At 39.3% G+C, this 27162-nt stretch overlaps 1 protein-coding gene across 4 annotated transcripts in view; it reads left to right on the forward strand.

The window, feature by feature from the left end:
• The window catches only part of ARL6IP6 (ARF like GTPase 6 interacting protein 6), a 68687-nt gene that overhangs the window by 30180 nt on the left and 11345 nt on the right, over positions 1-27162 (forward strand). For 3 of the 4 annotated variants that reach the window (XM_088829447.1, XM_088829449.1, XM_055398877.2), the window contains one exon: positions 7348-10001. The exons of the other annotated variant lie outside the window; for it this stretch is intronic. In XM_088829447.1, coding sequence (XP_088685573.1) covers positions 7348-7383 — 36 coding nt within the window. In that variant the 3' untranslated portion in view covers positions 7384-10001. Of the gene's footprint in view, positions 1-7347; positions 10002-27162 lie in introns of those variants that run through there. 4 annotated transcript variants of the gene reach the window in all.

The raw sequence follows: 27162 nt of genomic DNA on the forward strand, positions 1-27162 counted from the left end.
TCCTGCTTCTTCCTCCCTCTTTCATGAAATTAATTAGAAACTTAATATACATCCACTTCCATCATACCATTTTCCTTGCATCTCAGAGGATAAAGGGTTCTTCTCCCTGCCCAAACTTAATTCTACTCCCTGTTCTGTATATATTGCCCCTTCTCACTGCAGCCTTTCCTTTATACCCAGTGTTCTTGTTAGGATATTTTTTAAACATTGAAGTTTCTCCTGTGTTAGGGAAAAAATCTTCATGCCTAAATCTCTTCATAGTTAAATATCTTGTAAGACTAGAGAAGAGATAGTCCCCGCTTCACAGTGAACTGTATTTGCTATCACATATGTTGTGCAGTCTCTCCTAGACTAAAATTTTTTCTCCTTAAATTGACTGCAGAACTCAATTACAAAATTTAAAATTCATTTTCAATCCATTATTTGAAAGTTTAATATTCCTTTTCAAAATGATTTTCTTTTTTAATTTCTCTGACACTGCTCCCTTCTGTTTTTTGTTTGTTTGTTTGTTTTTTCTTTCCAACTTTCTGATCCCTACTTGACACTTGTGGAATCCCTTTTCATAAGCTATTATTCTGAGAAATAGACTTCTGAGTCTGTGTAGCCTATCTTGAGTCTCTCTCATGAGAACCTCCCTTTTAGTTTTCATTTGTATTTCCTGTTGTTTCCTAGGAGTTTTTACTTCAGTGTCCCATAGGTATTTGCAGTTTTAACACATCTAAAATTTCCCACTTTGTATCAGCCTGTATTTTGGGTTCCCTATCATGGTGAGTGATGTTTCATCCCGCTAGTAAAGTGGGAAACCTGGCCTCACCTTCAGTTCTTGCTTGTCTCTCATTAACTCCAGCCAGTCCAGCACAAAAAAGAATGGTTGACATTTATTGTGTTAATGATTGTGCGCTCAGTACATTCAAGACACTGCAACAAGTACTTGTTAATATTATCTCTTTCTAAAGAGCACTAAAGAGAGGAATTATTAACCTTACTTTAAAGATGGGAATTAGATTTTCAAGGAGGCTAAAGTAGTCCTATAAATATTAGAGCCAGGTTTAAACCCCCCACCTCTTCCAAGTGGAAGGAGAGTGAGTTTTCCAAGTCCTTCTCTCTCACCATGCTAAACTATTAACCATTTCCTGCATTCTCCATGTGTTGCCCCTGCACATTGTTATTTGTTTAGAATGCTGAATTTATCATACTCAATTTTAGCTCAGGTTCTTTTAAAATTAAAATCTCCCCTTCTACAAACCAAACAGCTCTTTTGTCTTCTAAGTAAAGCTGTCTGCAGAACTTTAACACTTAGCACACTATGTCACTAGACACATCCTTGTCTCCCATGTATATTGCCTGGTAGAAAGAACTCATACTATAAATTTTGGTGAAATTTAGGGGAAAGAGAAGAAAATTATAAAATAGAGAACTTTCATCAAAATAGAATGATAGTGGCACAAAACACAGAAATACAGATCCATGGAGCAGGATAGAAAGTGCAGAGGTAAAGCCATGCACTTTTGCTCACCTGATCCATGACAGAGGCGGCGAGAATATACAGTGGAGGAAAACAGTGCATACAATAGATAGTGCTGGGGTAACTGGACAGATACATATAAAAGAATGACATTAGAACATTCTCTACCACCATATACAAAAATAAACTCAGTGGATTAAAATCCTAAATATAAGACTGGATACTATAAAACTCTTAGAGGAAAACATAGGCAGAAGACTCTCTGACATAGATCTCAGTGAGATCTGTTTTTGATCCACTTCCAAGAGTAATGAACAAATGGGACCTAATTAAAAGCTTTTGCACAGCAAAGGAAACCATAAAGGAAATGAAAACCCACAGAATAGAAGAAAATATTTGCAAACAAAGCAACTGAAAAGGGATTAATTTCAAAATATATAAACAGTCCATATATCTCAGTATCAAAAAAAATCAAAAAGTGGACAGAAAATCCAAGTAGACATTTTTCTAAAGAACACATACAGCTGGTCAAAAGGCATATGAAAAGATGCTCAACATCACTAATTACTAGAGAAATGCAAATCAAAACTACAGTGAGTCACCTTATCCTAGTTAGAATGGCCATAATGAAAAAATCAACAAACATTAAATGTTGTGGATGATGTGGAGAAAAGGGAACCCTTCTACACTGTTGTAGGAATATAAATTGGTCCAGCTGCTATGGAAAACACTATGGAGGTTTCTTTAAAAACTAAAAATAGAGCTACCGTATGATCCAGCAGTCCCATTCCTGGACATCAATCTAGAGAAAACCATAATTCAAAAAGATCCTTGCACCACCATGTTCATTGTAGCACTATTTAAATAATCAGGACATTGAAGCAATCTAAATGTCCTTTGACAGAAGAATGGATAAAGAAGACTTGGTAAGTATATATTACTCAGCCATTAAAAAGAATGAAATAGTGCCATTTGCAGTGACACGGATAGACCTAGACACCATCGTACCAAGTGAAGTAAGTCATATGGAGAAGGGCAAATATCATATGATATCGCTTATATGTGAAATATAAGCACATGGTACAAATGAACCTATTTACAAAACAGAAATTGAGTCACAGATGTAGGAAACAAATACAGTTACCTAGGGGCAGAGGGGGCAGGAGGGATTGGGACTGACTCTTTGCGGCCCCATGGACTATAGCTTTCCAGACTCCTCTGTCCATGGGATTTTCCAGGTGAGAATACTGGAGTGGGTTGCCATGCCCTCCTCCAGGGAATCTTCCCAACCCAGGGATTGAACTGCTCTCTTACCCCTCCTACATTAGCAGGCAGGTTCTTTACCACTAGCACCACCTAGGACATATATACACTACTATAAGAACCTACTGTATATAGCACAGGAGACTCTTCAATACTCTTTAATGACCTATAAGAATAGAATTTAAAGAGTGGATATATGTGTTTAAATATATAACTGACTCAGTTTGCTGTACTGCAGAAACTAACACAGCATTGTAAATCAACTCTACTCCAATAAAAAACATAAAAAAGTGAAGAAGAAATAAAGACTTTCTCCAGCAACAGAAAAAGGAACTTTTAGAGTATAAAGGGTGAATGTAATATATATTGTTTTTTCCTTAATGAGAGACAACATTTCCTCAGGGAGGAAAGCTTTCTCTTTGAAATTCTAACCCTTATTTCTTAAGTAACACTGGTAAAGTTAATTGGAATACACACAGTTTCATCTTCCTCAGCAATTTTTGCAAGTAATTTGTTGTATCATTTTATGTTTCTGAAAGAAATGTAAGAGAAATGCAAGTGATTGAAACATGGTGAGGTTTAATTTTTCTTTCAGATTTTGGGCTTGGGTTAAGATTTCTGATTCCAGGTAAAAAACTGATAGTTACTCCATCAAAGCTCACACAGCTTAAAATTCTTTCGGTATTAAAGATGTCTTGACTAGGAAAAGAATGAGCAGTAAAAGGCAGCTCAGATGTGTGAAGAAGGAATAGACTAGTATCAGCTAGTCATCCTGCCTCCTACTGAGCCAGTCAGACACACAGACAAATAGCCAGCTGGTTGTTAATGTAAGACTTTAATATAATTTCTTACTGGCAAGCAGAGAGCTTTCTGCTCAGAGCAAAATCAGTTGGCAGTGATGTTACTGTATTAAATTGAAAGAGTTCTGTCAATAAGAAGCATGTCTGAAATGTGGAATATATGTGAGGGAAAGTATAGGAATTAATATGGTATATGAATGAAGATTTCAAGAAAGTGAAGACTACTGTGTAGTATTGGCTCAGACAGTAAAGAGTCAGCCTGCAATGAGGGAGGCCTGGGTTCAATCCCTGGATTGGAAAGGTGCCCTAGAGGAGGGCATGGCAACCCTCTCAAGTATTCTTACCTAGAGAATCCCCATGGACAGAGGAACCTGGCAGGCCCCAGTCCATGGGACCACAAAGAGTTGGACACGACCGAGCGACTAAGCACAGCACTGTGTAGTACAGAGATTCGGTTTGGAGTCAACCAGACCATGATTAGAGGAAAAGCAATAAATAGGAAACAAGAAAAAAGAGCTGCCAATCTGTTTGGTCTCTCTGAAATAAGCAAAGGTAATTTATTTGAGACTTACAGTAGTGGCTTCGGAGAAGGCAATGGCACCCCACTCCAGTACTCTTGCCTGGAAAATCCCATAGATGGAGGAGCCTGGTGGGCTACAGTCCGTGGGGTCGCTAAGAGTCAGATACAACTGGGCGGCTTCACTTTCACTTTTCACTTTCACACATTGGAGAAGGAAATGGCAACCCACTGCTGTGTTCTTGCCTGGAGAATCCCAGGGACGGGGGAGCCTGGTGGGCTGCCGTCAATGGGGTCACACAGAGTCGGACACGACTGAAGTGACGAAGCAGCAGCATGGTAGTGGCTTATTCAGTGCTTTAATTTGTAGTTCAAAAGTAAGACTAAGTTAAATTGCCAGAATCATTGAATTGATTTGAATCTTAAACTTGAAATGTATTCCATTCCTAAATAAATGAAAACAATTAAGGTATAGTTCTTTCATGATTTAGTCACTTTACAAGTTTGTTAGATATCAATATAACTATATTGCTAGAAAGCACATTTCCAGACTACAAAATCTAGATCTAAATAGTGGAAGTCTTGAGTTTTCTTGTGAGTTATAAAGGGAGAAGTGATCATGAACTTTTTGGAAGAGGGTAATACCAAGCAGAAACGCACACACAGACACAAGCCTGTAGTTATTCAGTCTCTTTCTTCCCTCCACCTCTTGAGTCTGCTTGTATATTCCTCTTCCTCTGTTTTGAATTGCGTTGGGTCTAGATTTAGGTGTTTTACTTAGAAGCAAGAATTTAAGTAGAAGATCAAAAGAATTTTTCAAAACCTCATCTATAACTAAGCTTTCTTTTCCATAGTAGATAGTGGCTAACATTTATTGATTATTTGGTATGTGCCAGATACCTGATTCTCATAACTTTTAAGAGTATACTTTCTATTTCCATTTTGGGAAATTGAGGCTCAGTGGTCAAATTCTGGCTTCATACCCCTTGAAAGTGGCAAAGCTGGCCCTCAAAACTGTCTCTCAAAGACTCTTAACCACTAACAGGATTCACATGAGTACCTTTTTGTAGGATTCTTTATTATTAGAAAGTAATTCTTTAGAACCAAAACAAGATAGTACCTTCTTGTAACTAATCCTTTAGGATATATAGAGAGTTGTATTATTATGAGCTTTGCTTTGTAACCATGTTTTCTTTCTAGTATTTTTTCTTATTAAATGTTTCCCATTTATTTGCGTTTTGATTTCAGAAATGTATTGCAGTGGAATAGAACTATATCTCAGCATAATAAAATCCACAGTTAGGAATTCTAACATTTACTTTAGGAAACATCGTGGTTTTGTCATTGAGTTCTCTGTGTATTTCTGTATTTATTTTTAAAAGATCAAATGAATAATCAGGTCTTAAATTTTTGAATTAGTATGTTAAATGAAGTCACATGTTAATTTTCATTATATTGAGTTGGCCAAAAGTTTGTTCAGTTTTTTCATAACATCTTATGGAGTATTTGACAAAGGGGAATCAAAGTACCTTCAGTTTTTTACAGGACTTCAAAGATCACAAGTAGGTCATAGAAGAGAAAACCCGCCAAGGATTCTGTGTATCTTCTTCAGGGAGTAAAATCATGTGAATTTAAAAAGCAGTTTTAAACTAGCAATTTCTCAAATATTTTTAGTCCCTTGCCTGGCAGTACGTGCACGACAAGCGCTACAGTGGGAGAATGGTACATCTGAGATGGTAGAAAGAATAAGAACCACTGCTCTGGAGTATTTCTTCACAGTGTTATAAAAATTCATGGTTTTACTGGTTTGTGAGAGCCACTGAGCATTCGAGCTTGTACATCTCAGTAAAATTCAATTAAGTCAGCATTGTAGTTATTATAATTTCCTAATGTCTAATAAGCTGTACTTTAGAGATTTTTCTATTTTTATTGGAATGTGGGGTCTCAAACTAGTAAAAGAGAACAATAAAGTCCTGAAACTCTGTTCCATGATTAACTTTGTTAGTGTGAATTTAAATATTCTCAGGTCAGTGATAGGTTTTGTTTTGTTTTTAATGCTGACAGTTACAATTAGATTTCTGTTCACCAGTTTTTGTTAAAACCAGTCCCAGGTGAGAAAGATTTGAGTGGAGAGAGTAATAACTCCCATGGACCAGAACAGGAGGCTTTCAGGATACAAGTCTTCTGTAGTCCCAGCTGAATGTAAAGGGACTGTTCTTTGAAAAGTGTAAATTCTTTAGGCTTTGCCTGATTTTACTGGACTGGAATCATTATAATAAGGTGCTCTTCAGATGTTAATTTTTATCTGAATACTTCCCTGGCTTTGATCTGTGCTTATTAAAGAGGACAAGGGGTGCATGGCAACCCTCTCAGTTCAGGGCCCTTATTTATTACTTAACTACTTGACATTCTTACTACTACTAGTATACCTCCCTCTGTGTCCTTGATTTGGATTGCTCCACTGAGAAGATTCTTTTCTGCCTCTGACACCAATTGGATACTACCTTCTATTCTTTTTAGTATGTCTCATCCTTATTAGGATAAGCAAAGAGTATTACTGCAATAGAATTAGTGTAAAGAATGTTAAGAAAATGTAGTAAAATAAGTAAAATTGCTCCATGATCAAGGGAATAAATGTCAGGGAAAATCTGTGCACATGAGCTGGCTGGCCCTCATAGTAATCATAAAACAGTGTCTTTACTGACACCTGGGAACCCACTGAAAGCCACCTAAATTAAGTAACCTATTAAGTTGAAAACTGAAATGTTTATAATAGACATAATCTGTTAATGATATTTGGACAAGTGCTGTTTTTAGTGCTCAGAGAAAAAGTAGAGTTTCATGTAATCTAAAGAAAACATGGTACAAGTAGGACAAATACTGGAAAAAATATGTATTTTAAATTACCAGTAAGAACAAGAGAGTGGGGAAACCAATGCTAATTTAAGTGAAAAAATATGCTTGAATGTATTAATAACAGGATTTATATTTTAGAATTAGGTGATGGTACACACATGTGACTATGAAACAGAGTAAAGAAGTTACAGGGATCAAACAGCATTTTACTCCAATTAATGAGTTTGAAAAATTACGTTTGATAACAAGACAGTTTTTGACAGAGAACTTACATCTTTACTAATCCTGCAGCTGTCTAATATTCTTTTTTAACTTGTGTATTAATGTATAAACAATGTTTGGGAAACGTGTTTCCAGGTTGTAAGCGTTTTCAGTAAAAACTGATGGTGTCTTTGTTATACCAAATTACATTTTCCTTTTTTCATCTGTTTTTTTTCTCCCCCTAGGAGAATGACTGGACATTCCTTCCACATGGGCTATAGTATGGCAATTTTGAATGGCATTGTAGCTGCTCTTACTGTAGCTTGGTGCCTCATGTAAGCCCGCACTGAAGCAAAATACTGGACAAAACTTAGTAATGATTACTTTGTAATAACAGAAGAACATCACTGCCTATTCAGAAGACCAAGAAACTTGCTGCTGATAATGTGGTTCAAATACATGTCATATCATCATCATTATGGAGGACTTTTTAAGCATCATTCTAGAGCCTAGGCATTGGGAATATATAAGGATTAAGTTTCAAGTAGTTCTTAAAAGTGTAAGATGTTTACCTCATCTTTTTACTTTTTTGTGTGTTGTCCTTATAAGTTGTAGAAAACATTTTAATGGAAATCAAACTCAGAAACCGAGATGCAGAACATCCTGTATCAAAGCCTGCCTTTCCCTGTATATACTACATTTTTGCTAAGAAATACTGATAGTACTTTTGAGATACAATATTTCTTATTTATTCATTGTATTAGAAAAGCAAACAATGCCTACTACTTTGACATTTTATAGAAGCTACTTTTAAATCAGAATAGTTTTGGATATATAATCAATAGAAGGTGCACTTATTTTTTTAACGGAGTATGGTTCTTTGCGTTTTTTTTTTTTCATATTTTCCTACTATATATTGAATTTGTATCTTTTTTAATTGTTGCATCTAGGCAAATGTAAATGTTATTTTTTATTTGGTGCAAACCTAATACCTTCCATTTTTAATAAGTATTTTGTCTTTTAAGAAAAGCACATTGGCCTCACATTTAAAACTAAGTAAACGTATTTTTAACAAAAAAGTAACTGAAAAAAGTTTAATTATTTAAGGAATGATAATATTGAGGAAATTTAAAACTAGTCCCTCTTTCCATTTTCACAATGCCAAATATTTATCTTGGTGCATATATGGTTACTTCAACAGAACTGATACTATCTTGTTTTTAATATAGACTTGACATTTTTATATTTAGGAATGCTTGAATTAGTTTGTTTTTAATCTCGAAAATTTGATTACCAAAATAGAAAAAGTATTTTGATACAGTGTGTGTACGTGTATAATTTTTTATGTATAGTTTCCTTATTTTCCTATTTAAATGTTCTTTTGTAATTGTGTTGTTTTGTTTTTGTTCTCCTTCTAATTAGGCCTTAATTGTTCCAATTTCTTTCTAAATACCTGCTTAGGAATAGTCACTTGAATTTTAGAAAGATGGACTATTTAAAATACTGTTTTCCCTGGCCATAGGAAAACCTGCCTTAGGATAGCATTGTGTAGCAAAACTGCTTATTCAGGCCAAATGGGAAATGAATATATACATTTGTTCATGTTACCTGCTAATTATTGTTACTGAGTAAATGATTTAATAATGTTTCTAAAAGTCTTAACATTTTTTTTCTTTTTACCATTCAAAAACCTTTCATTGGAAATGCCAAATGCTGCTCTCTCTAATTTAAATTTTAAAGTGTTTAGATTAATAGGGGAAGGGGGTGTTTTTGTAAGGCACACATATTACACACACATACACACATCCATGGTTTAATTATTCCACAAACACACTCACATACACACATATCCCATGGCTTAATTATTCCTTGCAGAGTAGTGCTTCCTGTCTTCTTCCCCACCCCCGAACCCTTCTCCTTCTCCCTTCCCCAGCAACCTTGGCTCTAAAGGGCTCTTCTATTGCAAAGGAAGGTACAAGTAACAAAATCAGTTTTCCTTCTCTCTACCCCCAAGAACTCCCCAACACCCTCAAATTTGGATAATTTCTTCCTGATCTTTATATCTCATGACTAAGAAAAATCTAGTAGACCCTTTACATGTAAATATCTATAAGATACTATATCTATATAATATGGATACATATGAATATTCAGTATGTATCTCTTAAGCTACTTCTTCTGAAGCTCTGTTTCTTTTGGACTGGGATGCTTCTTTCTTGGGAAACTCCTCTCTGCAGTCTAACATAAGATGCAAATATATGCTATCCTACTTCCTTAGCAGAGTGATGACTGAGGGATAGGTACCTAACCAAAGCTAGGCCACTCCTAGTTTCTCATCTTCCCTGGCCACAGTGATTGCAACAGGAATAGAGACATGACTTATATTAGGCCAGTCTCTTCCCAGAATTTTTCAGGTTGAAATTAAGGTAAATTAAGATGGGAAGATACAAACCCAGGAGATGCTGGCAACCAGGGTTTAGCCAAATTCAGTGGGACAGAATAAGGCTGACATGGATACTGCTAATAACATTTCCTGTAGTCCCTGACGCCCAGTGGTGACCCTGCCATTCTTGAAATTCGGTTTATTCACAGTTTTGAGAACTAGAAGTCCAAGAATAGGGTGCCAGCATTATTGGGTTCTAGTGAAGATAGCTGTCTTATTGTGTCCTCACTGGTGGGAGAGAGGCTGGCTGTCTTCCTTTAGAAAGATTCTAACCCCATAATGAGGGCTCCACTCTCACTACCTAATTACCTCCCAAAGGCCCCACCTCCTAATACCATCCCATTGAGTGTTAGTTTCAACCAGTGAATTTGGTGGTATTCAGGGGGCACAAATGTGCAGTCCATAAAATACCCAGTAGCAAAAGTAGGTTCTTTGAAAAGATAAGATAGACTTTCAGTAATAAAACAGATCTTAAAAGAGATTTTCCATGTTTGCCTATTTTTCCATTTCTGCTTGTTTACTTGATTATATCAGGAACTTGTTGCAAGCAACAGATACCATCTGACTAACTTAAGGAAAAGGAATTTAGTGGAAGGATATCCAGTGACTCTCAGATCTGGTAGGCAGGAATCAAAAAAATACTGAAAGGTGAAGGAGGAGGAAGCAAAGGAACTGTTTGTTGGTAGGAACAGTATGATCAGGATAATAAAATGAATCCTTGTCATTTGTTCTTGTTCCTTGCAAGATCAGCTCAAGGTTCAGAGTGTTTGGAGAGATTGCCAACTGACCAAGATTTGGTCATGTGCCGCCTCTATATAGCTTCTGTAACTTGGGATAAGCAGCCCCAAAAGATAAATATTCTCTACAGCTCATTCTTGACTGTTCAGTTTCCCCACACATACTATTGCTTTCATACTTGAATTTCTAAAAGTAAAGCGTGCCTAACAGTGCAGCTATCGTTTACTACATCTGAGGCCAGGACTTCAGAGTATGTTCATTCTTCTAGTTTTGGACGTTCTACAAAATATGCTCTTTTTAATCCAAATGACAGGAAAGAGAAATTTCTTAAAATGCATAATTGTATATGACATCAAGAAGATAGGTAGAAGTTACTGTCTTAAGATCCTGGTCACAAGACCTTCCTTTGCAGCTGTTCTTTTATCTTTGCTTTGGCCACTATCTTGGCAAATTAGGTTTATTCCCTAATAAAGTGAACAGATTTACTTCTGACGTGTCTAATGTCTTGTTGATTCTTCGCTGCCATGTATGGTAGTACAACACGCAACACGCCCCAGAGTATCTTCAGTTTTCCCTCTATACTCTTCTCTGCTCACATTGTGTGGTAGCAACTGTATCACAAGGGTAAAACACCCCAACTAACTTAGCAGTCTTTTTTTGTTTTGCATGATACCTGATGGCATAAAGAATCTATAATGTGGCTGTTCTGAACTAATTTCTTTTGAATTCTTTCGTTTTGTACTTAAATCTTTAAGAACAGCAGAGTTCAGAGTCAGGGGAACAAAGGGCAAAAACTTTGTGAGGATATCATTGGGTGTAATAGTGAGAGGCCTTTTGGTTCCTGGACCTATGTAATATAGGAATGGGAGAGAAAGCATCAAAAGTCAATTGTTGGATAAAAATACGTGCTACATCTGGAGAGACCCCAACTTTAAATCTTGTGTCTCAACTGGCTCCATAACTAAATCTTCAGTAGATTATTTCAGTACTAGCTAATGGGAATTCCCTGGCAGTCCAATGGTTAGGACTCGGACCCTTCACTTCTGGGGCCCAGGTTTGATACCTGATCAGGGAACTAAGATCCCGCAAGCAGAAACAAAACCTAGCAGCTGGTAAAGAGATTGACAAGAATTAAGTATATCATCTGACCTCTTCTGTGGACTGTGTTTTTGGCTAGAGCAGTGTTGTGTGAGAATCCATGATAATATATAAACTATTCAGTAAATCCATAAATAATGGTGCTGCCAGATGTATCAGGTGAGAAAAGCAAATCTAAGACTGTAGTATGTTTACCAATGAGGACAAAACCACTGAGATGTTACTCCTAATGCAGTTAGTTAGCTACCAGATAAGAGGGCTGACCGCCCTGTCCACCTTCCCTCCCCCAATATGTGATCCCATGAAAGGGCAGTGGGGGCGAAGATGGGATGGGAACATGACAGTAGCCAGGATCGCCTCTGAAGTCACTCTTGTGTCTGTGGATTCCATCCTTGCCATCCCGCACTTTCTTTATTCTCCCATCAAACATGGCTTGACAGGAGGACACTAACACAGAATATGTTATCTTGTCTACTTGATTATTTAGAGCCTCTTTCACAGGGCTTTGGTATGTACATTAACATATCTCAGACATATTCTCATATTCTGGATCCGCTTCCCAGCCCTTTCTTAACGTTGGCACCAGTTCTTTTCCAAGCCCCTGACAATCCAGCCACACTGCTAGTTCCCACTCCATGACTGTATAATCCTTATTTCCTACCATGTCTCTTCAGGCTACAGAGACAACACTGAACTGCTTGAAGTTCTGCTCCTTAGGAGGTTTTTCCTTCCCTGTTCTTCACTGCCACCCGTGAACAGGGGGTTTCATGCCCTCCACCACCTCGTTTTTGACTAGTAGGAACATAATATCTGAGCCACCTAGAAGTCAAGCTTGATTTTTTTTTTTTTCTGAATCAGTTGTCCATAAGGAACTCACTTGGGCCATATTTTTGAGTTGAATGAAAAGAGGCAGCAGGAGAACCCATATGGGGAATGAGATCATGCAACAGATACTCAACTAATACTCCAGAACTCAGACTAGTTCTGCTGAATGATGGAATTCCAAAGATGTGCCTAACTCAGTAGTTCTCAAATGAGGATTAATTTTGCCTCACAGTGGCAAACTTTAGCAATTTAGCTTAAATATTTAGCAGTGTTTAGAGACATTTTTTATGGTCGTGAGTGGGGGATGTCACAGTTGGTAGAGGCCAGGGATGCTGCTCAACATCTGTAAGGCCCAGGATAGTTCCCCACTAGAAAGAATAATCACCTCAAATATCAATAGTGCCAAGGCTGAGAAACCTTGATATATATATCCATGACTAAGTGAATTAGATGATGTCCTGTTCAGAATGGACAGCTGGGGTAACAGGGTTATCCGGAGTCCCAAGATCAGGTGTTCATTCTTCACAAGGCCAAGTAGAGCCTGTAACTCAAAAGGAAATTATTATCCTAAGAGTACTTACTGCTGACTACCCTATTGACCTCTCTTGGCAAGGTCTGTCACAGGCACTAATCATTAACTACTATGACTTCGTATATTGTTGAGATTCCCCACATGATGCTACTTCTGGTCAAAGAATTCATAAAAAATAAAATCCACCCACAAAACATTTTATTCCCATCTCCATATGCTATCTGTTTTTGTGCTCAAGGGAGAATGCTTCCACAAAGTTTATACAGCAATGCCATTGTTGAATTGGAAGCTGAGACCGCATTTGCCCATTCCAAATTCCTTAAGCACTGGGTACACAAGCAAAATGGATATTAGGGCACTGACTGGAGTGATTGCTAATACGCCAAGAGGTAACTGAGTTGGCTGCTACACAATAGGAGCCAGGAGGAGTATAGACAAAAACCCAAAGGCCCCCAAACCCAAATAGAGTTGCTTCCTTGTTAGACTCTCATACTGCTAGTAGAATATTACAACAGCCTTAAACAGGAAGGCTTACTCCTTGGAAGGAAAATTATGACCAACCTAGATAGTATATTACAAAGCAGAGACATTACTTTGCCAACAAAGGTCCGTCTAGTCAAGGCTATGGTTTTTCCAGTGGGCATGTATGGATGTGAGAGTTGGACTGTGATGAAAGCTGAGCGCCAAAGCATTGATGCTTTTCAATTGTGGTGCTGGAAAAGACTTTTGCGAGTCCCTTGGACTGCAAGGAGATCCAACCAGTCCATTCTAAAGGAGATCAGTCCTGGGTGTTCATTGGAAGGACTGATGCTAAAGCTGAAACGCCAATACTTTGGCCACCTCATGCGACGAGCTGACTCACTGGAAAAGAGTCTGATACTGGGAGGGATTGGGGGCAGGAGGAGAAGGGGATAACAGAGAATGAGATGGCTGGATGGCATCACCGACTTGATGGACATGAGTTTGAATGAACTCTGGGAGTTGGTGATGGACAGGGAGGCCTGGTGTGCTGTGATTCATGGGGTTACAGAGAGTCGGACATGACTGAGCAACTGAACTGAACTGAACTGAACACAGGAAGAGCCTCAAGTCCCTCATGAGGTTTTCGTCACCCCACTGGATTGAAAACCTACACCTGGTAAGAGTTCTGGACGAAAGTCAGTTCAGTTCAGTCGCTCAGTCGTGTCCGACTCTCTGCGACCCCATGAATCACAGCACGCCAGGCCTCCCTGTCCATCACCAACTCCCGGAGTTCACTCAAACTCGTGTCCACAGAGTCGGTGATGCCATCCAGCCATCTCATTCTCCGTCGTCCCCTTCTCCTCCCTCTCCCAACCTTTCCCAGCATCAGAGTCTTTTCCAGTGAGTCAATTCATCGCATGAGGTGGCCAAAGTATTGGGATTTTCAGCTTTAGCATCAGTCCTTCCAATGAACACCCAGGATTGATCTCCTTTAGAATGGACTGGTTGGATCTCCTTGCAGTACAAGGGACTCTCAAGAGTCTTCTCCAGCACCACAGTTCAAAAGCATCAATTCTTTGGCGATCAGCTTTCTTCACAGTCCAACTCACATCCATACATGACCACGGGAAAAACCATAGCCTTGACTAGACGGACCTTTGTTGGCAAAGTAATGTCTCTGCTTTTTAATATACCATCAAGGTTGGTCATAACTTTCCTTCCAAGGAGCAAGTGTCTTTTAATTTCATGGCTGCAATCAGCATCTGCAGTGATTTTGGAGCCAAAAAAAAAAAAAAGTCTGACACTGTTTCCACTGTTTTCCCATCTATTTCCCATGAAGTGATGAGATCAGATGCCATGATCTTCGTTTTCTGAATGTTGAGCTTCAAGCCAACCTTTTCACTCTCCTCTTTCACTTTCATCAAGAGGCTTTTGAGTTTCCTCTTCACTTTCTGCCATAAGGGTAGTGTCATCTGCATATCTGAGGTTATTGATATTTCTCCTGTCAATCTTGATTCCAGCTTGTGCTTCTTCCAAGCTCTGCATATAAGTTAAATAAGCAAGGTGACAATATACAGCCTTGACGTACTCCTTTTCCTATTTGGAACCAGTCTGTTGTTCCATGTACAGTTCTGACTGTTGCTTCCTGACCTGCATACAGGTTTCTCAAGAGGCAGGTCAGGTGGTCTGGGATTCCCATCTCTTTCAGAATGTTCCATAGTTTATTGTGATCCACACAGTCAAAGGCTTTGGCATAGCCAATGAAGCAGAAATAGATGTTTTTCTGGAACTCTCTTGCTTTCTCCATGATCCAGCGGATGCTGGCAATTTGATCTCTGGTGCCTCTGCCTTTTCTAAAACCTGCTTGAGAGTTCACGGTTCACATATTGCTGAAGCCTGGCTTGGAAAATTTTGAGCATGACTTTACTAGTGTGTGAGGTGAGTGCAATTGTGGGGTAGTTTGAGCATTCTTTGGCATTGCCTTTCTTTGGGAGGTAAGTCAAGGGAACGTTAAATAGACATTAGACAAGGTAATAAGCTCGGTATTGTTTTGGTTCTCAACTAGTTTCAGAAAACAAAGAGCTAGAGCCTCTATCCATATTTTGGAATGGCACGCATGTAGTCTAACTAACTTCCTTTTTTTAATTTCTCACACTGTTGTTTGAAGGATTTTGACATTGGCTCTAACTACAATGTAGTGCATTGTTTGCAGATTATATTGTGATGGGATATATTGTAGAATTGGGAAGGAATGGAATTCCCTGCAATCCTGATCATGGAACTAAATAAAGTAACCTATGAGAACTTAAATTGTCCTCCTATGAAGAAGGATCAGTGCATTCTCAATTGAATGAGCAATGGTTGTACATTATGTTAGACAAGATAATTTTTTGAAGTGTCATCATGAGAAATAATGAGTATGTGTATATTGGGCAGGAGAAGGAGTAGACTTTAGTGGGTATTTTGTCATTTATTGACTGCCAAATCCCAAAACCTGTTTTTATTTAGGGAGAATTCCTTGTTATGTGAATGTCTGTTAGAAGGCAAACCTCCACACTGCATTAGAGAAGGCCAAGAGAATAGGTATTTTCTTTCTCACAAATTGATTGCTAATATGTAACCTTGGTGCCACCAATTTTACTGCTCCTGCCTGAGCTTTGAGTTGTGAAAGGATGGCATGATAACTAACGGAAGACTTAGAATTCATTCGCAGTTGTGCCAGTCTGTGGCATTGGCAATGGTTTCTAGCTGCATTTTGCTCTGATCAGGCCAGTAATAGAATCCTGATGAGGCTGTTTTGATGCATAACTTTTGCTGTCTTTGCTACCAAGCTTTCCTTGGTGTCTGGCATTTTATGATCCTGGTTGTCTGACCTTTCTTCAATTTTGTGAGCTACTCCTTCACCTTATAATAAAATTATTTTGTTCCTAGCCAGCAAAAATTAGATTCTGATGTTTAAAATCAAGTACTGAGGATTCATAGATCAACTTCCACCACTGCTTGTCCACAAAGCTCCTTGAAAAAACTTTGTTCCACCACGATTTCAGCCATGTAGACATTTATTTTACTAATTTTAAAAATTACTATATGCTATCCCAGCCTTATTATTTTTTAATCACTTGTCTTCCTAAAGAATCTTTTAGATTCTTTTAAAATGCATACGGTACTTAGGCTGAAGCTTACACACAGCAGGTGCTCATTAATTGTATATGACATGTTTTAAACACTTATCTATGCATAGAATTACAAAGTGGTAAAGGAAATTTGTTTTTTAATTTTGGAAGAAATTACTTCCAATCTTATACATAAATTGACAATAAAAAACTTATTACAAGCACATAAGTAAGTGTTCCTTATACTAGTACAAATATCTTTTATACTATGAATTTTTTTTTCAAAAATGCAAAGAAAGTTAATAGGAATGTATAAGTGTGATATTTGAAATAAAACATATCTTTGGATTTCCTTTAGGTCTAACCATTTACAATTGACATTGGACTGAGGAGACAAGTGGTATAATTAAAGAGCAGTCAGAATGCAATTTATTTGTATTTTCATAAGTTCCTGTATCAGAACCAAACTCCACAGAGTACAGAACTACAAGTCACTTGTAGGCATTGTTCAGAACTACAAGTTACTTCTTGGAGTAAAAAGTTTCCAGCAACATAAGATGGTTAGTCAAACATCAGTGCTTAGAATGATAGTATTTCTACTGATAATCTGAAAAAGTTGTGTACAACAAAACATCCAAATGTACAATGACACTCAACTCCCCTCAATACTGGAATTTGGAAAAACTACAAGAATATCCCAGAAAGATGTACAAGTGGGCAGAAAAATGACAGATGTTTAATGGTGGACACCCTGGTAGCATGGGAAGAAAATCCAAATGTTTTTATAAAGGCCCACCTGGAAAGGTATTAGAAACAAACTGAAACACTTGCTGTGGACTATAGGAGGCTCTGCTACTCAGGAAACAAGCACTGCAAATCCGCTCTGAAAAGATGGACCAAAATCGTAAGTTTAAGAGGAGCTTAAACGTGTGGCAGGGCTGAGGGGGACTTGCGGGGAGTAGTCATTAGTGGCTTATTAAATCATAAAGGAAATGAATAGAAGTAAAATTGAGCATGGGCAAATAACCAATAATAGATATTAAAATAATAATACTTTAGGGCTTGAAAGTGGTAATGTCAGAAGAAAAATATTCAGAGCGTTGCAAAGTTATGATAGTTTTTACCTATAGATATAGTATGGCCTAAAACGCTAGATAGCTTTGATAAGGGCTTCCCAGGTGGCACAGTGATAAAGAATCCACCTGCCAGTACAGGAGACAAAAGAGACAAGGATTCGATCCCTGGGTCAGGAAGATCTCCTGGGGCAGGAAATGGCAACCCACTCCAGTATTCTTGCCTGGAAAATTCCACGGACAGAGCCTGTTTGGGCTACAGTCCATGGAGTCTGAGTTGCACACAACAGAGCCACTGAGCATACAGCTTTGATAATGGCTTATAAAACCATGAAAGAAGAAAGCTACAGTCTTTAAAGAGGGAATGTTTCAGAGATATAATTAATCTTATGGGAGAAAAAAAGTTCTGGAAAGTAAGAGCTGTTTTGTGTTACCTCTGTGAGAGAGCATTAAACTGAATGAAAATCACTGCTTTACCCTAACAGCTTTTTCTTTCCAACAAAACTCTTAATAAAACAGTCTCCTTGCTGCCTCTTTGAGCAACATACTCCTGGTCTGTCGTGCTATTTCCAGAAATCAGCACTGTTTTATAACTGCTTACATGAAACTAACTGCTGAGATGGGCCCATCCTGGACTCAGTGAAACTTGTATTTTCCTTTTCTTTAGAGAAGACTGCAAGACCAGCCAGTTAGTGGCTTTGAATCAGCTCCAGAATGAACCTGGATATGCATTTTAGTGTGATATGTCAGGAAAGATAGGAATTCCTAAGTGCAATTCAAAGTTAAAATCCTGACTCCCTCCATACTTTTGTAGATGTTGGCTCTGCTGCTGAAAGTTCAGCCTTTTAAAAAAAAAAAAGTATCATTTTAAAATCTGTCAGCATAATTTATGTGTCAAAAGATAGGACTTATGTCTATATTTTAGCTAGATACTGAGAAAGTAATTACTCCAGCTTCTAGGTAAGTTATAATCATTTATAATTCTTCAGTTCAGTTCAGTTCAGTCGCTCAGTCATGTCCGACTCTCCGCGACCCCATGAATCACAGCACGCCAGGCCTCCCTGTCCATCACCAACTCCCGGAGTTCGCTCAAACTCATGTCCACAGAGTCGGTGATGCCATCCAGCCATCTCATTCTCTGTCATCCCCTTCTCCTCCCGCCCCCAAACTTTCCCAGCATCAGAGTCTTTTCCAGTGAGTCAACTCGTCGCATGAGGTGGCCAAAGTATTGCAGTTTCAGCTTTAGCATCAGTCCTTCCAATGAACACCCAGGATTGATCTCCTTTAGAATGGACTGGTTGGATCTCCTTGCAGTACAAGGGACTCTCAAAGGTGAAAGTCAGTATGCTGGATCTAAAAGTATAATGAGAGTATAATTTTCCATTTTGCCTTAAATACAATTGGTGCTTACACTGTTGGATGTTACAAGTTCCTGTTAATATAAAATATAGATTGCTTGACATTTATTCTGTATCAGTTTTTATATAAAATTGTACTTTCAGGTTGTACAAATTTCCATTTGTATTCAAGTTTGGAGAAACAAAATAAGGATTATACTTTTAAATATCATATAAACATCCAATAAGAAATATCCTGTAAAACTGATAGATAAATTGTTTTAAAGGAAATACTACTCAGAAAATGTTTCTTAAAAACGTATCTTGATAAACACATTTTTATACTAACCTAATAGCATGTAGAAATCTACAATTAAAATGAATCAGAAGTGTATTTTGTAAATCAAAATCATTAATGATTCCTATTTCTCTGTTTCCCAGTTAGAATTAAATTTTTAGTTTGTAGAAGTTTTTCAGAAACATAATCAGTGATTTTTTTTTTAAAAAAAAGCTTAGTAATAATTGCATAAAAGGAAAATTAAGCAATTTTTCATAGAAAAAAATCTTATATATTTTTTAAATTTTAGTAACTTACTGCTAACCACAACAGGCAAATACTCCCAACCCAACAATAAAAATCTTAAACAATTGGAAATGTCTTGGTATTTAAAAAAATAAATCTTGAGGATGTAGGTAACATAGAATATGAACTCCCATGAAATATGAATAGAAACATATGGTACAGAAACATAATGGAATATTATGTAGCATTTAAAAATTATTATCAAGAGGAGTAACATAAGAAATGTTATAACCTGAAATTAAAAAGCAGGATACAAGGGACTTCCCTGGCAGTCCAGTGATTAAAACTCCGCACTTCCAATTCAGGGGGCACGGGTTCAATCCCTAAAAATGAGCAGGATACAGAAGTGTATAAAGCTGAATTCCAACTATGTGAAATACTGCACAGAAAGAAGACATGGAGATTCACTGGAATATTGACAGAGATTTTCTTAGAGCAGCTAAATTATAGGTGGTGTTAATTTTCTTCTTTAAGGATTTCTATGTGTTCTTTTTAAGAAATTTATGTAATTTTTGGCTATACTGACCTGCTGCACGGAGGCTTTCTCTAGTCGCGGTATGTAGGCTTCTCATTGCGGTGGCTTCTCGTTGCAGAGCACAGCCTCTGGGTGCGCATGGATGGACCTCAATAGTTGAGGTACACAGGCTTAGTTGACCTGCGGCATGTGAAATCTTCCTGGACCAGGGATCAAACTGGTGTCCCCTGCATCGCAAGGTGGATTCTTTTTAACTGCTGAACTACCAGGAAAGCCCCTCCACATGTTCCAAATTCCTTATAAGTAGGTATCATTTTGTAATTAGAAAAATATTAGAATTTTAAAACTAGGAATAGCCATTAACTACATATAGTTCTTGTGAGGATTACATAAGATTCTGGATGTGAAATTCTCTAGCATATATAATACTGAATATTTCCTTTAAAGCACAACTAAGAGAAGGGGTGGCTTCAGCATCTAGCAATCAGAGTTGCTTCCATTATTGTCAAAAAACAGTAACAAAAATTCCTGCATGCTGCATACAATCAAATTCTGTCACTCCACACATTTTCAGAGATATTAATTTGAGGATTGTTTAATCATTAATAGCAGAAAATGACCTAAATGATCATAATGGAAGATTGATTAAGTATATTTTGTTTGGTTTGGTTAATTATATTTATCCCATAAAAAGAATGAGGTAGATAATGGAATCCCTGAAAACCAAGATGTCCATGATATAGTTTTAAATGAAAGCTAAGTTGCAGAACAGATTTACAGTATAATCCTGGCTTCATCAAAGACAAAATGAAACCAGGAAAAAAAATCTTACATTTTATAGGTCTGATATAATATTCTTAAGAGACTAAACAGATATAGCTGAGTACCTGATCTACAAATCAGAAAAATGCCTCTAGCTTATGTGTCCAACTATTAAATTAAGATTTCAATTTTAAAATCAGCATAATCTGGATATTTTAGTGTTGCAAGACATCAGCAAATTACTAAAATTAAGGTATCTGACAAGACTTTTGACTGCAGGTAAAAGAAATGTACTTGTGCTACTTTATTATATGGATGCTATGGAATCTGAGACACAGGCTGAAGTACAAAGGTCTTGGCACATTCTCCCTGATAAGTGTTTTCATATGCCCAAGGTCTTTGGCCTGCTGTACCAGTTTGGTGAGAGAAATTTATCCTAACAATGTAATGATTTATGGTGAATGCCTGTTTTTGTTCTGAGATGGAAGAGGTTGAAATGTGAGTAGCTGAGGTCAGTCACACAAGCACTGCATGCATACATGACTGACTCCCAGTAAAAGTCTAGCACACCAAGGCTCGAGTGAGCTTCCCTGGTGGATAGCACTTCACCTGTGTTGTTGGGAGAATTTAGCGTGTCCCTAAATGACTCCAAATTTGCTGGCATATTGAGTGCAGCACTTTCACAGCATCATCTTTCAGGATTTTAAATAGCTCAACTGGAATTCCATCACCTCCACTAGCTTTTTCGTAGTGATGCTTTCTAAGGCCCACTTGACTTCACATTCCAAGATGTCTGGCTCTAGGTCAGTGATCACACCATCGTGATTACCTGGGTCATGAAGATCTTTTTGTAGAGTTCTTCCGTGTATTCTTGCCACCTCTTCTTAATATCTTCTGCTTCTGTTAGGTCCATACCATTTCTGTCCTTTATCGAGCCCATCTTTGCATGAAATGTTCCCTTGGTATCTCTCATTTTCTTGAAGACATCTCTTGTTTTCCTGTTCTGTTGTTTTCCTCTATTTCTTTGCATTGATCGCTGAGGAAGGCTTTCTTATCTCTCCTTGCTATTCTTTGGAACTCTGCATTCAGATGCTTATATGTTTCCTTTTCTCCTTTGCTTTTCGCTTCTCTTCTTTTCACAGCTATTTGTAAGGCCTCCTCAGACAGCCATTTTTGCTTTTTTGCATCTTTTCCATGGGGATGGTCTTGGTCCCTGTCTCCTGTACAATGTCACGAACCTCCGTCCAGAGTTCATCAGGCACTCTTATCTATCAGATCTAGTCCCTTAAAATCTATTTCTCACTTCCACTGTATACTCATAAGGGATTTGATTTAGGTCATATCTGAATGGTCTAGTGGTTTTCCCTACTTTCTTCAAACTCATGTACACCCGGGGTGGATTCATGTCAATGTATGGCAAAACCAACCAATATAATATTGTAAAATAATTAGCCTCCAATAAAAATAAAAATAAAAAAGTCTGAATTTGGCAATAAGGAGTTCATGATCTGATCCACAGTCAGCTCCTGGTCTTGTTTTTGCTAACTATATAGAGCTTCTCCATCTTTGGCTGCAAAGAATATAATCAATCTGATTTCGGTGTTGACTATCTGGTGATGTCCATGTGTAGAGTCTTCTCTTGTGTTGTTCAAAGAGGGTGTTTGCTATGACCAGTGCGTTCTCTTGGCAGCTGAAACTCCAATACTTTGGCCACCTCATGCAACAAGTTGACTCACTGGAAAAGACTCAGATGCTGGGAGGGATTGGGGGCGGGAGGAAAAGGGGATGACAGAGAATGAGATGGCTGGATGGCATCACCGACTCGATGGACATGAGTTTGAGTGAACTCCGGGAGTTGGTGATGGACAGGGAGGCCTGGCGTCCTGTGATTCATGAGGTCGCAAAGAGTCGGACATGACTGAGCAACTAACTGAACTGAACTAAATGACTCCAGGCTTCTCTTGTGGCTCAGCTGGTAAAAAAATCCATCTGCAATGCAGGAGACCTGGATTCGATTCCTGGGTTGGGAAGATCCCCTGGAGAAGGGAATGGCTAACCCACTCCAGTATTCTGGCCTGGAGAATTCCATGGACCGTATCGTCCATGGGGTCGCAAAGATTCGGACACGACTGAGATGGCTGGATGCCATCACCAACTCTGTGGACATGAGTTTGAGTGAACTCCGGGAGTTGGTAATGGACAGGGAGGCCTGGCGTGCTGTGATTCATGGGGTCGCAAAGAGTCTGACACGACTGAGCGACTGAACTGAACTGAACTGAACTGAGCGACTTTCACTTTGCTATATGACTCCACTGAAAAGGGACACCTGGAAGCAATGCCTGATTTCTCCTGGGCTTCACTCCATGTATCTTTTCCCTTTATCGATTTCAATCTGCATCCTTTTGCTGTAGTACATTGTAACCATGAATGTAACATCCTTTGAGTTCTGCAAGTCCTTCTAGTAAATCACCAAGCCTAAGGGTGGTCTTGAGAACCCTAATACAAGAATTAACTAAAAATTTGTCAAAAGGTAGTTACTCTTCATCCTGAGAGCAACATAAGTGTTAAACCATCCTCTCCCAAATAAGGAGGTCTGTTTGACCAATACACACTTGCCATCAGGTCCTTAATTAGAGGATACTAGCACTGGAAGACCGGAGAAGGCAATGGCAAGCCACTCCAGTACTATTGCCTAGAAAATCCCATGGATGGAGGAGCCTGGTAGGCTGCAGTCCGTGGGGTCGCTAAGGGTCGGACATGACTGAACGACTTCACTTTCACTTTTCACTTTCACACATTGGAGAAGGAAATGGCAACCCACTCCAGTGTTCTTGCCTGGAGAATCCCAGGGACGGGGGAGCCTGGTGGGCTTCCGTCTATGGGGTCACACAGAGTCGGACATGACTGAAGTGACTTAGCAGCAGCAGCAGCAGCAGCAGCAGCACTGGAAGAACCCACTCCAGTGTTTTTGCCTGGAGAATCCCGGGGAAGGGGGAGCCTGGTGGGCTTCCGTCTATGGAAGAGTCAGACACGACTGAAGTGACTTAGCAGCAGCAGCAGCAGCACTGGAAGTTGATTTAATCTGACCTCATTCTATAACTGAGGAAATTAAGGATGAGAAGAAATTATACTCAGTGACCTCAAAGCACCTGGATGGCAGGCTGGTTGATTCTTTCTTTACATTCTCACCACAGGAGCCTAGACTAATTCTCTGGCTTTGTAATTGGATAAGGACAGTTTAGCTTGCAGCTATTCTGTGGAGCTCTGTGCTTCTTTCTCAGGCCACATGGAACCATCGTACTCACTCTTGATCAGCATGGGAGTGGAATATGCTACCTAATGGTATGGAATGGAATGTCTTAAAGTCCAAAACTCTCCTGGGGTATCCTGTAGCCGTCTCTCTATCTTGTTTGCTGACAAGATATACATTGACGGTCTTTCCTTTTTATATTTGGTCACACCGTCTGCTTTTGGCTCGGTGACCGCTCAGTAAACTTGTGCCTCAGCATATTAATTTCCTAGGGCTGCTATAACAAATTACCACAAACTTCCTGGCTTAGTGAAACAGAAATTTCTTCACTCACAATTCTGAAGTTGAAAATCAAGGTGCTGGCAGGGCCACACCCTTTCCAAAAGCTCATGGGGAGACTTCTTTCTTTTCTCTTCCAGTTTCTGGTGATTCCTGGCATTCCTTGACTTGTATATGCATCATCACTCCAGCCTATTTTCCTCTGTCTTTTACTGTCTCCTATAAAGACATTTTAATTGGATTTAGGGCCCACTCTAACCCAGTATGGGCTTCCCAGGTGGTGCTAGTGGTAGCGCCAATGCAGGAGACATAAGAAATGCAGGTTTGATCCCTGGGTCAGAAGGATCCCCCTGGAGGCGAGCATGGTGATCCACTCCAGTATTCTTGCCTGGAGCATCCAATGGACAGAGGAACCTAGCAGGCTACAGCCCATAGAGTTGTAAAGAGTCGAACACAACTAAAGCAACTTAGCATGCATGCTAACCCAGTATGATCTTATCTCAATCTTTAATTGCATCTGCAAAGACCCTACTTCCAAATAAGGTGACATTCAGAGATTCCAGGTGGACATGAACTGCCGAGTCGGGGAGGGATGAGGAGGTACTGTTTAACCCACTGTATTCTCTGAGACAAGACACCTCACATGTACTCTCGTGGTTTGCGTTTTGGAAATGAGGGATATCTGTGCGACTGAGAGAGAACCTGAAACTGCTTGGATATTCTGGGTGTTCCTAATGTTTTTCTTTGCTTTCCAGCTCCTGCCTCTGTGTTTGCTTTGCCTGTTCTATTTTGTGAGCATTCCTTGTTAGACTATCCTGTGAATCTTTCAGTGTTCTTAGTGTAAATTATTGCAATTTTATTTTTATTACTTTCAGCACCTTTACTTTGAATCTCCTATTTTGATAGCAAAAGCATTTGATTGTGAGTTGTGAAACCTGTCACTAATTCTGGTCTACCGAGTAGGAGCCTTGTGACATTCAGAAAATCATTTGAAATCTAAGATTCCCAAGTTAAGAAGTATTTAATGAGCCTAGTGGGCATGGCAACCCACTCCAGTATTCTTGCCTGGAGAATCCTATGGACAGAGGAGCCTGGCAGGATATAGTCAATGGGGGCGCAAACAGTCAGACATGGCTGAGCAACTTAGCACACAGATCCTCTTTGAGGTCTCATCCTGTGTCAGTTTGGGTGGGTCCTCTGAGAAGCAGATGCCAAGAAAGTATTAAGGATGCAAGAAATTTGCTGGAGGAAATGATTATAAAAGCTGAAGGGGTGAAGGAGCAGGAGGAAGCAAAGACAGCCATACCATCTGAGTTCTGTGAAAGAAGGAGGATTAGGCATTAAAAATCTCAGACTTTGCCACAGCTCTGAGAAGGTCTCAGGGAGTCCCAGAACAAAGATTGCCCATTAGCAGAGTCCTGTCATGAGCTGGTTTTGGTACCTCTGCTGTGTCATTAGCTATAAGCAGCCCAAGAGGACTATAGTCTCTGAGTGGGGGATCCCCACTGCTGGGGATCCCAACATTAACTAGTGGGAATCAGCAAACTCCAACTCTTACAAGCAGTTTCTATCTTGAAGGAAGATCTGAATGGCAGACCTCTAGGATGGTCACAATGCCAGTATCTTTAAAACAGTGAGCTTATGATCAGTATGGACTGCAGGTTTGTCTGTCTCCCCCATTTATACGGTGATGCCCTAACCACCAATGCAATGATATTAGGAGGTGTAGGTTTAGATTAGGTTTATGATTGGCTTAGAGTGCCTTTTTAAGAAGAGAGACTAGAGCTGACTCTCACTCTGTGAAAATACAAGAAGATGGCTGTCTACAAATAAGGAAGACAGCTCTCCCTAGACACTGAACTTGCCACTACCCAGGGCTTCCCTGGTGGCTCAGATGGTAAAGAATCAGCCTACAATGTGGGAGACTCAGGTTAGATCCCTGGGTCAGGAAGATCCCCTTGAGGAGGGCATGGCAACTCACTCCAGTCTTCTTTCCTGAAGAATCCCATCCCACGGACAGAGGAGCCTGGCGGGCTACAGTCCATTGGTTCTTAAAGAGTCAGACATGACTGATGACTAACATTTTCATTTTTCACTTTCTTAAGAGTGTCCATGGTTGGCTTCAGTTCATTTCAGTTCAGTTGCTCAGTCATGTCCGACTCTTCGCGACCCCATGAATTGCAGCACGCCAGGCCACTCTGTCCATCACCAACTCCTGGAGGTTATCCAAACTCATGTTCATCGAGTTGATGATGCCATCCAGCCATCTCATCCTGTTGTCCCCTTCTCCTCCTGCCCTCAATCTTTCCCAGCATCAGGGTCTTTTCCAATGAGTCAACTCTTTGCATGAGGTGGCCAAAGTATTGGAGTTTCAGCTTCAGCATCAGTCCTTCCAATGAACACCCAGGACTGGTCTCCTTTAGGATGGACTGGTTGGATCTCCTTGCATTGTTGGCTTAGAGTGCCTTTTTAAGAAGATAAAGAGACTGGAACTCACTCACAGTCATGTGAGAATACAAGAAACTCTCCCTAGACACTGAATTTGAAAGTATACCCTGCTCTTGGACTTGTCCCCAGAACTATAAGACTTATGTTTCCATTGTTGAAGCCTTCTGGTCAATGGAATCTTATTATAGGAGCCTGAACTCAGATAATAAAGATATCTCGTTTTCCTTCTCCAGAGAGGGGGAGAAGGAGAAAAGATTTTCCTTAAGTTCAGTCAGTCTCTCAATCTGAGAGCCACAGGCCAGGTTTGCTGGGAAGCTGTACTGTGAGTGTGCCTATGTTGTTTCAACCTGCTTCCCCATGCGAAGAAGGGGAAGAAAAAAAATGCACATTTATTTTTCTTCTCTCTCATGCCTCTACAGTCCTCTTACTCTGAAATTTCATCTACCTTCTCCCTTCCTTTTCTTGTACTAGTGATGGGATAGGGAATCCTGTGAGGACTAATGACACCACTGTGGCTTCTCCTTTTGTAGAAGATGGCCTCTCAACTTTGGCTGCACTTCTGGGGACTTTTAAAAGTGTCCAGGGCTCAGGACATGCCCAACGACAAGTAAATCAGAATCTCTGAGGAGTGGAACCAGGGAT

Source organism: Moschus berezovskii, chromosome 2 (genome assembly GCF_049115385.1).
Source record: "Moschus berezovskii isolate FMDL1 chromosome 2, NW_MosBer_1.0, whole genome shotgun sequence".
NCBI lineage: Eukaryota > Metazoa > Chordata > Mammalia > Artiodactyla > Moschidae > Moschus > Moschus berezovskii.